At 46.8% G+C, this 16,411-nt stretch overlaps 2 protein-coding genes across 4 annotated transcripts in view; both read right to left on the reverse strand.

The window, feature by feature from the left end:
* The window catches only part of slc16a10 (solute carrier family 16 member 10), a 47,906-nt gene extending 46,316 nt beyond the window's left edge, over nt 1–1,590 (reverse strand). The window contains exon 1 of the mRNA XM_084091610.1: nt 429–1,590. Within this exon, the coding sequence (XP_083947736.1) occupies nt 429–753 (325 nt within the window). The 5' untranslated portion in view covers nt 754–1,590. The remainder of the gene's footprint in view (nt 1–428) is intronic.
* rpf2 (ribosome production factor 2 homolog) overlaps nt 1–16,411 on the reverse strand; it is a 223,885-nt gene that overhangs the window by 196,159 nt on the left and 11,315 nt on the right. The window contains exons 6-11 of one of the 3 annotated variants that reach the window (XM_084091611.1): nt 15,214–15,290; nt 15,002–15,101; nt 10,005–10,107; nt 8,912–9,056; nt 8,093–8,239; nt 7,791–8,015 (exon numbers count right to left, since the gene is read on the reverse strand). In XM_084091611.1, coding sequence (XP_083947737.1) covers nt 7,836–8,015; nt 8,093–8,239; nt 8,912–9,056; nt 10,005–10,107; nt 15,002–15,101; nt 15,214–15,290 — 752 coding nt within the window. In that variant the 3' untranslated portion in view covers nt 7,791–7,835. Of the gene's footprint in view, nt 1–7,790; nt 8,240–8,911; nt 9,057–10,004; nt 10,108–15,001; nt 15,102–15,213; nt 15,291–16,411 lie in introns of those variants that run through there. The other 2 variants (XM_084091613.1, XM_084091612.1) reach the window with 2 other exon arrangements.

Genomic DNA, 16,411 nt, shown 5'->3' on the forward strand with positions numbered 1-16,411 from the left:
AGTTTGCATGTAATTATGCACAATTTATTGTTATTAGGCCAACTATGGTAAGTACATGTAACATATGGAACAAGGACACTGTAAAATAAAGTGTTACCAAATAAAGTGTAGCCAAAAAACTGAACTAACTTTAATAAACAAACTCGCACTGAGAAACATTCACTGTGGTAAAAGTGTGGCAACTTTCCCTGATGTGTTTCAAACACTGCGCTTTCGGTCTGAGTGTGTGTGTGAGACAGAGCTGTAGGATTGTGTGCCACACACTTCTCTCAGTCTCAGGCTCGCTGCTGATCATTGCAGTGAGTCAGGAGAAGTGCACGCCACGGTGACGCGCGCTCGAGCCCCTTCACCGACACGTGGAGGAACGCTTCTGAATCCGCACGCGCCCCGCTCGCGCTCGCGCTGTGGATCACGGAAATGGCTGTTACCTGTTCTGAAGCGGAGGTCGTCGTCGTCTTCCTTCCCGGAGCCGAACTCTTTCAGCAGCGCCACGAACATGATACCGAAGGCGTTCTGGATGCCGAACACCGAGCCGTTGCACCACATGGAGGCCAGCATCACCACCCACCCCCAGCCGCCCTCCGGGGGCTCGAACTCCGCCGGCGCCTTGTCCTCGCTCTCGGAGACTCCACAGCCGCCGTTCTCCTGCTGCTTCTCCTCCGGCGCGGGCGCGGCACGAGTCGGCTCGCAGTCGGAGGGAGTCTCAGTCATGCTGATCGTGTGTGGCTCGGAGTCGGAGTGAGTCTCAGTCATGCTGGTCGTGTGTGGATCTCCTCTGAGTCCCTGTGAATGCAGATACACTGCGCTGATGACTGTTACTCTGGTGCAATAAGCTATAAATACAGTTGAGCTGCAGGAGGCGGGGCTACAGACAGACCCAGCGCCCGAGCGGATCAGATGAAGTCTCCTCCTGGAGAAGTCTTGGTGAAGCACATCTGGTCTGCACGGACACGCGCACGCAACAGCTGCATCTGGCCGCGGTCACTCATCCTGTACCTGTACATTATTCACAGAGATGGACGGAATGATCATTGAAATCAGCTGCAGCACTACACTAGGAGTGTGTGTATAAGCACACAGAATAAGACAGAGACTCCAGTAACTCCTGCAGCTGAACTGCATCAGTCTGCGTCACTGTCCGCGGCACGCGCGCGCGCTCTAGTGTTGTTAAAGCGCTGCACACACACTCACGCTGACGCTCGACACATGCGAGGAAAATTAGCTCTGACCAGTTCATAAAATAAACTATACTGGTCTTCACACTGTTAGGGAATTAAATCGCACGTATAAATGGGACCCAGGAATAGACTTTTGTCCTCTGTAGTGGACATTATTTTAGGGAATTTCTCTGACACCACACCTGTCTCAGTTATAACTCTGGGTGTCCTGTAAAGAGCACATTCAGGGCTTTTCAGAGATACCAAATATTTGAAGGTTTCACCATAAAAAGAACTTCTTCTTGGTCTTTAAAAATAACTGACATTAGTTTAGTGATTAAATGTAGCACTCTTATGGAAATATGATAAAACAGGGCATTGATTTCATACATGTCCCCAGTAGAGGACACCAGGACTTAAATCATGTTTATCAGGCATTTTGGGAGACACAACAAGTGAATAAGGCAAGAAATTATATATCAATATTCCTATGAAATATTAGATATAATAATTAAAATGTTACCAATTATTACTCACTTCTTTTTTCATTACATGTTGCCCCAAGAATACATTAATATGCAAATTAGATACAGTGTATACATTGTTTTGAATGGGAATATTCAGTTATGGTAATTTAACCCAGATATTGCATAAAGTAAAATGGTGTATCAATTCATTCTGTTATATCTTTCATAACATAGTTGAGAATCGTCTTTATACAAATTTTGGTAAAAAGAAAACCTGAAACCCAAATATTAATTGGTGAATGAAAAAAAAATCCCATGGTTTTTGCCTATACACGTCATTTAATTTTTTTAAAGGGCACCTATTATGCAAAATTCACTTTTACATGGTGTTTGAACATAAATGTGTGTTGGCAGTGTGTGTGTAGAACTACCCTATAATCAAGTCAAGTCACGTCACATTTATTTATATAGCGCTTTTTACAGTACAGAGTGTTTAAAAGCAGCTTTACAGAGATAACAGGAAAATAGTGCAAAAAAGTTTGTTTCCAGAAGAAAATAGCATCACAGTCCAGCTTAAGGAATTTCAGTGATGCTTTTCAAGTTATTACACTGAAATTTTTTATAAACGCAACACTTTTGTTTTTGCCCCCATTTTTCATGAGCTGAACTCAAAGATCTAAGACTTTTTCTATGTACACAAAAGGCCTATTTCTCTCAAATATTGTTCACAAATCTGTCTAAATCTGTGTTAGTGAGCACTTCTCCTTTGCCGAGATAATCCATCCACCTCACAGGTGTGGCATATCAAGATGCGAATTATACAGCACGATTATTGCACAGGTGTGCCTTAGGCTGGCCACAATAAAAGGCCACTCTAAGATGTGCAGTTTAACTGTATTGGGAGGGTCCGGGGGGGGGGTCCGAAAACCAGTCAGTATCTGGTGTGACCACCATTTGCCTCACGCAGTGCAACACATCTCCTTCGCATAGAGTTGATCAGGTTGTTGATTGTGGCCTGTGGAATGTTGGCACTCCTCTTCAATGGCTGTGTGAAGTTGCTGGATATTGGCAGGACCTGGAACACGCTGTCGTATACGCCGATCCAGAGCAGCCCAAACATGCTCAATGGGTGACGTGTCCGGTGAGTCTGCTGGCCATGCAAGAACTGGGATGTTTTCAGCTTGCAGGAATTGTGTACAGATCCTTGCAGAATGGGGCCGTGCATTATCATGGGGCCGTGCATTATCATGCTGCAACATGAGGTGATGGTCGTGGATGAATGGCACAATAATGGGCCTCAGGATCTCGTCACGGTTTCTCTGTGCATTCAAAATGCCATCAATAAAATGCACCTGTGTTCGTTGTCCATAACATACACCTGCCCATACCATAACCCCACCGCCACCATGGGCCACTCGATCCACAACGTTGACATCAGCAAACCGCTCACCCACACGATGCCATACACGCTGTCTGCCATCTGCCCTGTACTGCCCTGTATCCGTGAAGAGAACACCTCTCCAAAGTGCCAGACGCCATTGAATGTGAGCATTTGCCCACTCAAGTCGGTTACGAGGACGAACTGCAGTAAGGTCGAGACCCCGATGAGGACGACGAGCATGCAGATGAGCTTCCCTGAGACGGTGTCTGGCGGTTTGTGCAGAAATTCTTTGGTTATGAAGACCGCTTGTTGCAGCAGCTGTCCGGGTGGCTGGCCTCAGACGATCATGGAGATGAAGATGCCGGATGTGGAGGTCCTGGGCTGGTGTGGTCACACGTGGTCTGCGGTTGTGAGGCCGGTTGGATGTACTGCCAAATTCTCTGATATATGCACTTCAAAAGAGTCCGCACACTCCACAAAAGACGAATAAACGTCAAAAAGTGAGATAATTTCAAGTGCTTTTACTGAGAAAAAAAGAAGAAAAGCGTGTGAGCGGCAAATGTAAAGAACAAGATCACCAGACACAGACAGAGGAGAATATAGTCTTTAATCTTACCAATCACACTTTGTCTAAAGATGAAGAGAACATTCTAAATAAGGGGTTATCATTTGTCCCCATCACAAACACCAATCCTTTCAGACTTAAAATGGAACGGTTCAAATTCTTCCGTTCTTTAAAACCGAGATACATCTTTGACAAGAATCCGACTACTCCCGTAACGCCAAGAATTTATAATCCTTTCAAAACAAAAAGCCCCTTTTGCCCTCCAACATCAAGTGCTCCAATTGACAATTGTGAAACTGGTTGAGAGGGATGTTGATAATCTCCTTTGTCATGAAAGATCTGTGTCTAACTGTGCCAAAGGCGAATCACAAGCTCTTTCCTCCCTAAAGAACATGAGCAACGTCGTCATCAAGCCTGCAGACAAAGGTGGAGGTATTGCTCTAATGCCCAGGGAATCATATGATCAAGAAGTACAACGTCAACTTAATGATGATTTCTATGTAAAATTGAATGGTGATCCTACCCAGTCTTTTAAGAAGGATATTGATGGATTTCTTAAATCAGCTTTCAATATCCAAACGATTACTGAAACAGAATTACAGTTTCTAACATGTAAATATTGCTGATTACTTACAAAGCACTGAATGGTTTAGCTCCGCAGTGCTTGAGCGAGCTCTTAACGCATTATAGTCCTTCATGTCTATTGCGATCTCAAAATTCTGGCCAGTTGATAATACCTAAAATATCTAAATCAACTGCTGGCGGCAGATCCTTCTCCTATTTAGCACCAAAACTCTGGAACAGTTTTCCTACCATTGTCCGGGAAGCAGACACACTCTGTCAGTTCAAAGCCAGATTAAAGACACATCTCTTTGACCTAGCATTCACATAACACATTATAGACTTCTATAATTCAATGTTAGGCTGCATAGATTAGGTCAGCTGGAACTGGGAACACTTCCCATAAATCCTGATGTACTCGTTACATCATAAGAAGAATGGCATCTACACTAATATTTAGGGATGTGGTATCGGCCCGATACTGAGCTCATGTACTCGTAAAAATGCCCCGATACCAACAACCGATACCAGGCAGCGTGTGTACAGCGTTTGTGTCCAGACAAATAAACACAGACAACAGAGAGTATAATGGGGATAAAATAGAAGGCTGTCTATGAAATAAATGTATCTTATTAGTGGAATATTAAACGAAATATAGTAACGCCTATATAGCTGTGGTCCCCACAATCATCCCCAAGGACATCCTCTATGGTGAACTCGCATCCGGCAAAAGACCCCGAGGTCGCCCACAGCTGAGACATAAAGATGTTTGCTGGCGCTGCCGGCTCAAGAAACAGCTAATACAGGCGAGGAGAAGATCTTGAAACTAGCAGAAGAGAGGAGAGCCAGGCGGAAGGCACGCGCACACGGACAGCCCAACCCACGACCAACTACATCTGCACTTTATGCAGCAGAGACGGCCACTCCCGCATCGGTCTCACCGGCCACCGGCGATGCTGTTTTAGTCGCAGCACCACGAACTCTTAGGGCACTCTCAGTGAAAGACTTCCTTTTCTTAGTGGTGTCAGCGCTGTAATCCAGAAAGAAATGAAAGGTTTTGCTGCCGTATTTGACCGGGTATACGGCCCTCGCCCCTTAGCTTGTCTATCGGTATAGTCCAACAGATTGAATATGATGGTGCAGGGCGGTTAGACGTCTTGTCTGAATAGATGCGATGTACTGGCCTTATTAGATTCCTCTGCCATCTAACTATCCAGTAAGTTAAACAGTGACTCAAAAAACCTTGCTGGAAAAGCTAATCATATCACTAAATATGAAATTGGAAAATTACAGATTGACAATAACACAAGGATAATTAAACGACGAAAATGTATATGGATGTAAAATAATGACAAATGTTTTTGAAACAAAAAAGCTTGTTGAATTGCACTACTTGAAAAAAATATGCAGTGCATTAAACCCTGCTTGCATTTTAATGCATTGTATTTTTAGGGCTTGCATTTTTATGGGCTGAAATTCAACATGGTTGTATATTTAAGCTGTGAATATTTCAATTCAAAACATTTCACACACGTTTTCATTTTTAGAAATTCAATAATCCATTTTCATCTTTCAGATTTCACTTCCAAAATCTTAATTCTGTTTAAAAATACAAACTATAATATGTCATCACCATCATGGCTCCTCCCGCCATCGACTCCGCCTTGGGCACCGGTATGGCTGAGCTCTGGGTCGATCCACATGGCCACTCTTTCCATCTTCTCCACCATGGATGCTTCCTCCTGCTCCCTCTGGTCATCATCTGTCTGCCCCTTTCTCCAGCCCGTCACCACATCCTTCTAAGCCTCCGCCATCTCTCCATCTGTCCGCACTCTTCTACGGCGCGAGGACGGGAGAGGCGTTATGTCACGTTCAGTTTAGTTCATAGACTTTCAGTGTGTTTTCATCTGTCATTTCTTCATTTCTTTGTTCAGTTTCCCGCCATTCTTTCGTCTCCTTTACATCATTATTAGTTCATGTGAATCAGCTGTTTAGTAATTATCCTCGTTGTATTCACTACTTAAGTTGTTCCTTCTCCGGTCACCGTAATACCTACACCGTGTTAACGTGAGTTTCCCTGCCTTTTACATGATTCTTGAGCGTTACTATTAAAGCGTTGTTTGGATTTCATCTTCCGAGTCTTCAGCCTGTTCCTGATTACACCACAGCGTTAAAACTGCAACCACCACTCACATTTTCTTCAGGAAATGTACATTCTAGATATATAGACCATTTCAAGGACGTAAACAACAACGAACGCGTTGGAATGCTACTGCGCATGTCTGGTCCTGAAGCATTTCCGGTGGCGCCATTTTTAAATCTCAGATCTGTGAAAACAAGCGCGTACCTTTTAAGTCTAGCGAAGAGGCAACAGTTAAAGTATTTCCAAAAACTGAAAATAAACGATGATTGGAATTACCGGACCCTTTAAATAAGACTTGATGCGTTAACTTTTTACACAGAACATTAAACGTTTGCCTGAATAGTCTGATTACGAGAGATGCGATAAAAGCCTATCGCAGTCGGGATGCTTACAATTAATTTCTTAGCGGAAAGTTTGGGAAAATTTATTCGTACATTTTAATCATTCAAGATTGTTATGATGAAGCAATGTTTTCAGACAGGTGCGTAACAGACTGAGAAACAGGCAAGTCAAACAAAAGCAATACTTTGATTGTGGGACATGAAAGATACCTGAAGAAAAGTGAGAGTGAGAATCAGACAGGATAGCAAATGGTAACCTTGACTGACTAAACACCAGACAGTCGCATCTTCAGGAGGAATAGAAGAGACTTGCTGAAAACAGGAGACGGCGTGTCCTTCCCCTCAGACTGAAGCTGTTGCTTCTCCAGATTCAGAGCAGGAAAACAGCGTGGGCAATAATGCCAGTGGAAGCTGTTCACTTTCTGTGAAGGCCCAGAGTTCGCCAGTGAGAAACAGTCAGTTTCACTCAGTGGGTAATGAGAGACTGATTGGTCTAGCGTATCCTGCCAAGAGTGCCTGGTACCGGAGTAATACCGTAGGCTATAGTACCAAGTCCTAAGAGTAACTTAAGTGTATAGTTATGTGCAAGCTGTTAAATCTTTTATTTTTTTCTAGTATATAAAAAGGGAGATGTCATGTATAATGTGTACATGTTGTAGTGTAACTGTGTGAACGCTATTACGCCACCGGTATTAGACACGCGTTTCAGCGTCTGCTAGACACGCTCCTGCACACACTCCTGCTCCTGCACACACTCCCGCTCCTGCACACACTCCCGCTCCTGCACACACTCCCGCTCCTGCACACACTCCCGCTCCTGCACACACTCCCGCTCCTGCACACACTCCCGCTCCTGCACACACTCCCGCTCCTGCACACACTCCTACACACACTCCTGCTCCTCATGCGGGTCTCACTCACCGCAGGGCGAGTCTCACTGGCGGCTCAATCTCTAACACTCCAGCGTTCGACAGTCCCGTTCTCTGACGCCGTGTTATGAACGTCACTGGACAGTCTCACTGTAACCTTTTGATCATTTATTAAATGCGCGCACAGCATTCATCTCTATCAGCTGACCCTAGCAGCCTCAGCCCTGTCCGGCACACAATACCGGAACACTGTTGTTAACGGTGACTGAAGTGATGGATTAATTTGTACACACACACACACACAAACAATTTAGAAAAATCGTTTTATTGCATCACAACCTCTCCTCTTCCTCAGACTCTTTCATCGTGTGTGTGTGTGTGTGTGTGTGTGTGGTCAGCCGTCAGTCCTGGCAGTCTTTGGGGGGGGACACACTCCGCCGGCCCTCCTCTCCTCTCCTCTTCCTCAGACCCTCTTCCTCGTGTGTGTGTGTGTGTGGTCAGTTGTCGGTCTTGGCTGTCTTCGGGGACACACTCTCCGCCGGCTCTCCTCTCCTCTTCCTCGTGTGTGTGTGTGGTCAGTTGTCGGTCTTGGCTGTCTTCGGGGACACACTCTCCGCCGGCTCTCCTCTCCTCTTCCTCTTCCTCAGACCCTTCATCTTGCGTGTCTGTAGTTTGTCCAGGTTCTGCTTCTGCATGTGCAAGCGGCCAAACCTGGTGCCGAAGGCATCATGGGAAACGTTCTTCTTCTTCTTGGGCTGCAGGTGAAATGAAGAAGCACATGACTATCACATGACTATCACATGACTATCACATGACTATCATCTGGAGCTCAGATCAACACACACATCCCATCAAACCCGTCTCTGAGTTACACCTCAACTCTTCTGGATTCAGTTTCAATGGGCAAATTACATTATAGTCCTCAGAACATGTCTAATTTACTGAATCATTAAAATTACACAATTTAACTTTAGATTATTAAAAGTTAAGAAAATTATGAAAGTGATTAAAACTAAAAAAATCCTCGTCTTTCAGCAAGTGCTGCACAACAGAGCTTTACCGGTTAAATCAAGGACATTTGTGATATTCCTCAAAAAATAAAGTTTTAATTGTATTATTTTTACTGAAAAGTGCATTCTACCGTACAGTAGTGATATCTCTCGCACAGCCCTGCTCACGAACCCGCCTCGGACGTGTGTGTGTGTGTGTGTGTGTTCACGAGCTGAACAGGTGATGTGTGCGTTTAATCTGATGATGTGTGTGAATGAATGTGTGATTGTGAGAGTGTGTGTGTGTGTGAGTGAGTGTGTGTGAGAGAGTGTGTGATTTTGAGTGTGTGTGAGTGAGTGTGTGTGTGTTTGTGTGTGATTGAGTGTGTGAGAGAGTGTGTGAGAGAGTGTGTGATTTTGAGTGCGTGTGTGTCGCACCTTCACTCCTTTGGGTTTCTTGTGGGCGGTTCTGTACAGGTCGTCTGAGGCCATGTGACTCCTCCTCATGATGAAGTCGAAGGACGGGCCCATGTCCTCCAGCTCGACCCGGGGCGTCCGGCAGCCCGACTTCTTCAGCAGCACCCTGTCAAAACACTGCTGTCAGGAGAGTGTGTGTGTGTGTGTGAGATAATCCAAGATATTTGAAATGAACACGACATCTGCTTTTACTGTTTCAACCTCCTCTTTCCCAGTGACATTAGCAGCTCCTAAAGACAGAGGTTCTGACAGCGATCGAGGCCTGTGGGCAGACGTGTGTGTGTGTGTGTGTGTGTGTCAGGCCTGTGGGCTGACGTGTGTGTGAACTTCAGGGGTCGATGGATTTCCACATCTTTAGTGCGGGGGGGGGGGGTAATTATCTGATTGGTCAGTTTGAACGTCTCACATCTGGGATAAAAGGAGATTGTTAACAGTCTCTCTCTCTCTCTCAGTGTGAACGCACAGTAACAGCTGTCGTATTTTGCTAACAACAACAAAAGTGTGTGATAGGTCGTTTCGGTGATACCTATGGTTTTCAATAAGAACCAGAGATGACAGTAGAGCTAGATTATTTACGGAGGAATTATTACTGCTCGATTATCTTAAAACACCTTGTCTGCTTTACACAATTAACCTTGGAGTTAATCCTGGTCCATTGTTATGCAGCTAGCTCGCTAACAGACTTGATAGCTAGAAAGACCTGGAACTACAGGACTCTACGCTGAAAATACCCGTTTGTTGCCCGCCAGGTGTCCATGGTAGTCACGTGACTAAAGTAAGAATTGAGCTGTTGTAACTGTGTTTATTCCCGTCAGTGGGAGGAAGTTTTCTACAGTCTTACTGAGAACATTTCCTTAGTCATTCGGCAGTCTAGCAGCCTGAACCCCTGCAGGAAACACACACTTACATGTGGCTGCTGCGGTCAGGAGTGTGTGTGTGTGTGTGTGTGTGTGTGTGTGTGTGGCTGGTGCGGTCAGGAGTGTGTGTGTGTGTGTGTGTGTGTGAGAGTGATTGTGTGTGTGTGAGAGTGTGTGTGTGTGTGTGTGTGTGTCACCTGTAGCTGCGCATGTAGATCCTGCCCTCCAGCGCTGTGAAGTGAAGCACGTGCTCCAGTCCAGCCAGACGCACCGCAGACACTCGCGGACCGCAGAAGAAATCTGACACACACACACACACACACACACAGAGAGAGACGAGAGGACGGTTACAGCAGACTTCACTCTCCTCAGTAACACACCTGAGGAAACACTCAACCAAATCAACACGGCCTGGATGTTGTCATAATGGCGTGTGAATGCTGCGACTGCACTTCACCTCAAGTAAACGAACAGATGCTTCAGTCAAACTGCTGCGATTGAGCCTGCAGTGAAACATGTGGCATGAGCCGACACACACTTCCAGCTGCTGAACACACTGAGCTCATGTTAATGCTACACCACATATTCAGATGAAAACATCGCAACGAGCATCATTGAAAAAGCAACACGTCTGTAGAAGTGTGTGTTTTGATGTCAGTGGATTAAAACAGTGAGCAGAAACCCGACTGTAAGTGTGAGCAGCCGCGGCGCTACCATTGGGCCCACCCATTTTAGGTCCGTGCCCACCCATTTTAGGTCCGTGCCCACCCATTTTCTACTATGGTTTTGTACGTTTCTTCATTCAGATCTATTTGCGATCCATTCCATTCTAACCAAACAACGCAGTTTATATGCTTCGTCCTTGTTTCATTATTCATTAAGATAATAATTAATAAATGCACGCATAATTATCAGTGAACTTGATAAATGTTGCAGATATGTTTTACATGCATGCACAAACAAATGCCTTTCAACTTAGTGTGCAAAATTCAGAATAAAATGAATGTGCAGCAATTTGTACAGATAGAGAGTCTAGGTCTACTATATGTGTTGTAGCCATTAAATAAGCTCATTTAGTTTCATATTTGTTAAAATATTATAATGTTATTTTTTAATTTATGTTGATTATGAAAAGTGAACCGCACGAGTAAGATAGGATGCGCAATATCGAGAGACATGGAGCGGGTCAGACATGATTTTGACCACTTAATTAAGTTTTGTTTTGTATAAAGCATTTTTTTAAGTGAATTTCGTTTTGTATAAATTCTATCTTAATTGTAATAATTTTTTTATCAACCAATTGCCTGGATTTAATAAATAAGAAACAAATATAGCAGACGATAGGCCTAAGCAGGCGCCCGCACGGTCACTTGCATTGCTCGTGAACAGGAGCGCATCTCATCCTAATTTAACGAAACTCACATTAGGCCTCACAGACATGAAATATATCTTAAGAAAGCTTGAAATGTCTTTTTAACTATTTAAAACGAAAAGAAATAGGCTACTCTCTGATTATGTAATCCATGATGTGCATTTCTCTCTATAGGCGCGTTCACGGAGATGGCGATCGTCAACTTCATCTTTACAGCTGTTGTTGCTGTTAATAAACTAAAAATAATAGGCCTATAATTTTATTAAACAATAAATTAAATGAAACTGTAATTGTATTAAAAAAGCTACAAAAAAATCCTGTTTAATTTTTTTTTACCTATGCTAATTACGCATTAAATTCAGGTAGGCTACTGAGTCGCTGTCCTCAGTGCCCAGAAAAGCGCTGAAACGGAGATGAAGGGGAACCCGTTTTTTTTTTTTTTTTTTGGCTTATTTTAACTGGCCCATCCAGTTTTCTGGGGGCCCACCTACAATCAAAATCCTGGCGCCACTAGTGAGTGTGAGTGAAGAGTTCAGCTCGTGTCATGAGAACACCTCACTGCGACTCAGTCCTCGAGCCTCGCTTCATAACGCCACCTGAGCTGAAGCAGAGCCACCGATACACCAGCGTCTGAACCAGCGCTCCGACCCGGCACAACCAGCGCTCCGACACAACCAGCGCCCCGACCCGGCACAACCAGCGCTCCGACACAACCAGCGCCCCGACCCGGCACAACCAGCACCCCGACCCGGCACAACCAGCGCTCCAACACAACCAGCGCCCCGACCCGGCACAACCAGCGCTCCGACCCGGCACAACCAGCGCTCCGGCACAACCAGCGCTCCGGCACAACCAGCGCTCCGACCCGGCACAACCAGCGCTCCGACCCGACACAACCAGCGCTCCGACCCAACCAGCGCTCCGACCCGGCGCTCCGACCCGGCACAACCAGCGCCCCGACCCGGCACAACCAGCGCTCCGCCCCGACACAACCAGTGCCCCGACCCGGCACAACCAGCGCTCCGACACAACCAGCGCTCCGACCCGGCACAACCAGTGCTCCGACCCGGCACAACCAGCGCCCCGACCCGGCACAACCAGCGCCCCGACCCGGCACAACCAGCGCTCCGCCCCGGCACAACCAGCGCTCCGCCCCGACACAACCAGTGCCCCGACCCGGCACAACCAGCGCTCCGACACAACCAGCGCTCCGACCCGGCACAACCAGTGCTCCGACCCGGCACAACCAGCGCCCCGACACAACCAGCGCTCCGACCCGGCACAACCAGCGCCCCGACACAACCAGCGCTCCGACCCGGCACAACCAGCGCTCCGACACAACCAGCGCTCCGACACAACCAGCGCCCCGACCCGGCACAACCAGCGCTCCGACACAACCAGCGCCCCGACCCGGCACAACCAGTGCTCCGACCCGGCACAACCAGCGCCCCGACACAACCAGCGCTCCGACCCGGCACAACCAGCGCCCCGACACAACCAGCGCTCCGACCCGGCACAACCAGCGCTCCGACACAACCAGCGCTCCGACCCGGCACAACCAGCGCTCCGACACAACCAGCGCTCCGACACAACCAGCGCTCCGACCCGGCACAACCAGTGCTCCGACCCGGCACAACCAGCGCCCCGACACAACCAGCGCTCCGACCCGGCACAACCAGCGCCCCGATACAACCAGCGCTCCGACCCGGCACAACCAGCGCTCCGACACAACCAGCGCTCCGACACAACCAGCGCCCCGACCCGGCACAACCAGCGCTCCGACACAACCAGCGCCCCGACCCGGCACAACCAGTGCCCCGACCCGGCACAACCAGCGCTCCGACCCGGCACAACCAGCGCTCCGACACAACCAGCGCCCCGACCCGGCACAACCAGCGCCCCGACCCGGCACAACCAGCGCCCCGACCCGGCACAACCAGCGCCCCGACCCGGCACAACCAGCGCTCCGACCCGGCACAACCAGCGCCCCGACCCGGCACAACCTCCCACAAGATCTATTTTAAATCAAGTTAAAATAATTTTATTTGATCTGGCTTATAATTGATGAGTTAAATTGAGTTTTGTTGCTTGCTTGTGTCTTTGTCCGTATCTTATTTAATGGTTTTCCTTTTGCACAGAGCATTGGTCAACAGCGGGTGTTTCTAATTCTGCTTTATATTTTGAAACCAGCAAAAAATTTTCACTTAAAGGTGCCTTGTGTCAAAAAAAATAAATTCATACTCCACATTCCATGCCAGATGGGGGCAGTATACCTCCAGAAAGTGAGTTGGTCTACTCTAGAGTATGAATATGACATCTTCAAGCTACTCCCCTTCACCTTTACCAGTGAATATGTTCATATTCGTTTTGTTCATATTACATTTTTATTGTTAGTTTGAATTACATTAATTTGACAGACAGCATTCGCTGATGTTGACCAAGCTAGCGCCAACATAACCAGAGCTGCCAACTCTCACGCATTCACCGTGAGACACACGCAAACACTTTTCACACGCTCTCACCCCACACATCAGCAAAGAGGACACGGAGACCGACAGACTAGACAGAGCAGGTTAGTTATGATATAAAAAACTCTCAGCTCTCAGATTCTGTCAATTTTATTACGCAATTCAAACAATAAATACCGTTTTGGCGCTTGTAAATGTTACACGACAGATCCCTAGCGCACGTGAACCGATCATCTCTGCTAATAGTAAAAAAACACGAACACTGTTGAAAGATACAGTAGGCTAGGCTACAACTTACCAAAATGTATTCCTCATACATAATATCGACCAATCAGTGTTTTTTTATCAGTGAAGAGGTCAATAACACAGCTGGAGAACAATTATGTCAGATTTACCTCAGGAAAGCCATTTAATAAACATAATATAGGTCACGTAGTTGGCAAGAAAAAAAGAGCTATAGAGATTGTGCTATATATGTGTACTATTACAATACTATATTTATGTACGTTATTTATACATTTATCGAACAGCCTTCGATACATTTCTATGTTATAACTTCCCGAAAAAACTACACAAACATATAAAACAAACTTCTAACGAAATACTAACAGCATCTTACTCACCAATCCAAAAGAAATGTTGCAAGTTCGGAGTCGAACCTCATTTCTTTCATGTCCATTAGTTGTCTCCAGCGATGGAAAGCAGTGCCAATGTTTACTCTGGTTCTGTTCCTTTTTTTATCAGATTTGATTTGAATGTAGTAGTGGGCAGTACTTTCCACACGATTGACATCAGGTTCAAGTACGCCCACAAGCCGTGCGAGTTATTCGTGTATTGCATGTTTGGCTGGTGGTTATGTTGCCGGCATACCGCCTCCCATGGCCGAAACTGGTATTACGACACGTGTCGGGCCGTGGCTAGTAATGCTAATGCTAATTCAGGTTGATATCTGCAGCACTATAACTTGTCATTTTTTTAATGACATCATCGCCCTTATTTCTTCTCATTCTTTTGATGCGTGTGGCTCATTTTTTGGATATTTTTACCTCAATTATGACACATGGCACCTTTAAATAATCACAGATTCAAAAAACGAAAGATTTTTTTTTCTGAGTTTCGGTTCAGAAACGCCCTCCTGCTTGTTTTAAGCCCTGGTCTGAACACTGCCTTCTGATTGGCTGATAAAACTTTTAGCGAACAGGAAGTTGATTGTCGCGATAATGTGAGACATGAGATGAGTCCTCCACAAGAGTGATCAGAGACAACACCTGAAGACCTGCTCAAACATCTGCTGAACAGATAACAGAGTGTGTGTGTCTGTGCAAGCGCTCGTGTGTGTGTGTGTGTGTCGCACCTGTCAGGACGCTCCTCAGGCGCTGGTGCTCTCGGTCCGTGTCGAACAGCTCTCCGGCGAACACCAGCAGGGGTTTAGTTCCCACGGGACACGTGTCCTTCTGCACACACAGCTCACGTTACACTCCCAACTCACACACACACACACACACACACACACACACACACACACACACACACACACACACACACACACACACTGCTGCTGCTCACCTTCAGGGCCTTCAGAGACACACACTGCTCGACGCCCAGCTCAAACATGTCCAGCACGTGGAAGTCGAACATGCGTCCTGTGGAGGACACCAGCACACATTAACACACACACACACACACACGTGGAAGTCGAACATGCGTCCTGTGGAGGACACAGCACACATTAACACACACACACACACACACGTGGAAGTCGAACATGCGTCCTGTGGAGGACACCAGCACACATTAACACACACACACGTGGAAGTCGAACATGCGTCCTGTGGAGGACACCAGCACACATTAACACACACACACACACACACGTGGAAGTCGAACATGCGTCCTGTGGAGGACACAGCACACATTAACACACACACACACACACACACGTGAAAGTCGAACATGCGTCCTGTGGAGGACACCAGCACACATTAACACACACACACACACACACACACGTGGAAGTCGAACATGCGTCCTGTGGAGGACACCAGCACACATTAACACACACACACACACACACACACACACACACACACACACACACACGTGGAAGTCGAACATGCGTCCTGTGGAGGACACCAGCACACATTAACACACACACACACACACACACACACACACACACACACGTGGAAGTCGAACATGCGTCCTGTGGAGGACACCAGCACACATTAACACACACACACACACACACACACACACACACACGTGGAAGTCGAACATGCGTCCTGTGGAGGACACCAGCACACATTAACACACACACACACACACACACACACACACACACACGTGGAAGTCGAACATGCGTCCTGTGGAGGACACCAGCACACATTAACACACACACACACACGTGGAAGTCGAACATGCGTCCTGTGGAGGACACCAGCACACATTAACACACACACACGTGGAAGTCGAACATGCGTCCTGTGGAGGACACCAGCACACATTAACACACACACACACACACACACACACACACACACACACACACACACACACGTGGAAGTCGAACATGCGTCCTGTGGAGGACACCAGCACACATTAACACACACACACACACACGTGGAAGTCGAACATGCGTCCTGTGGAGGACACCAGCACACATTAACACACACACACACACACACACACACACACACACACACGTGGAAGTCGAACATGCGTCCTGTGGAGGACACCAGCACACATTAACACACACACACACACA

The sequence above is a fragment of the Abramis brama genome (assembly GCF_963993115.1).
Source record: "Abramis brama genome assembly, chromosome: 18".
NCBI lineage: Eukaryota > Metazoa > Chordata > Actinopteri > Cypriniformes > Leuciscidae > Abramis > Abramis brama.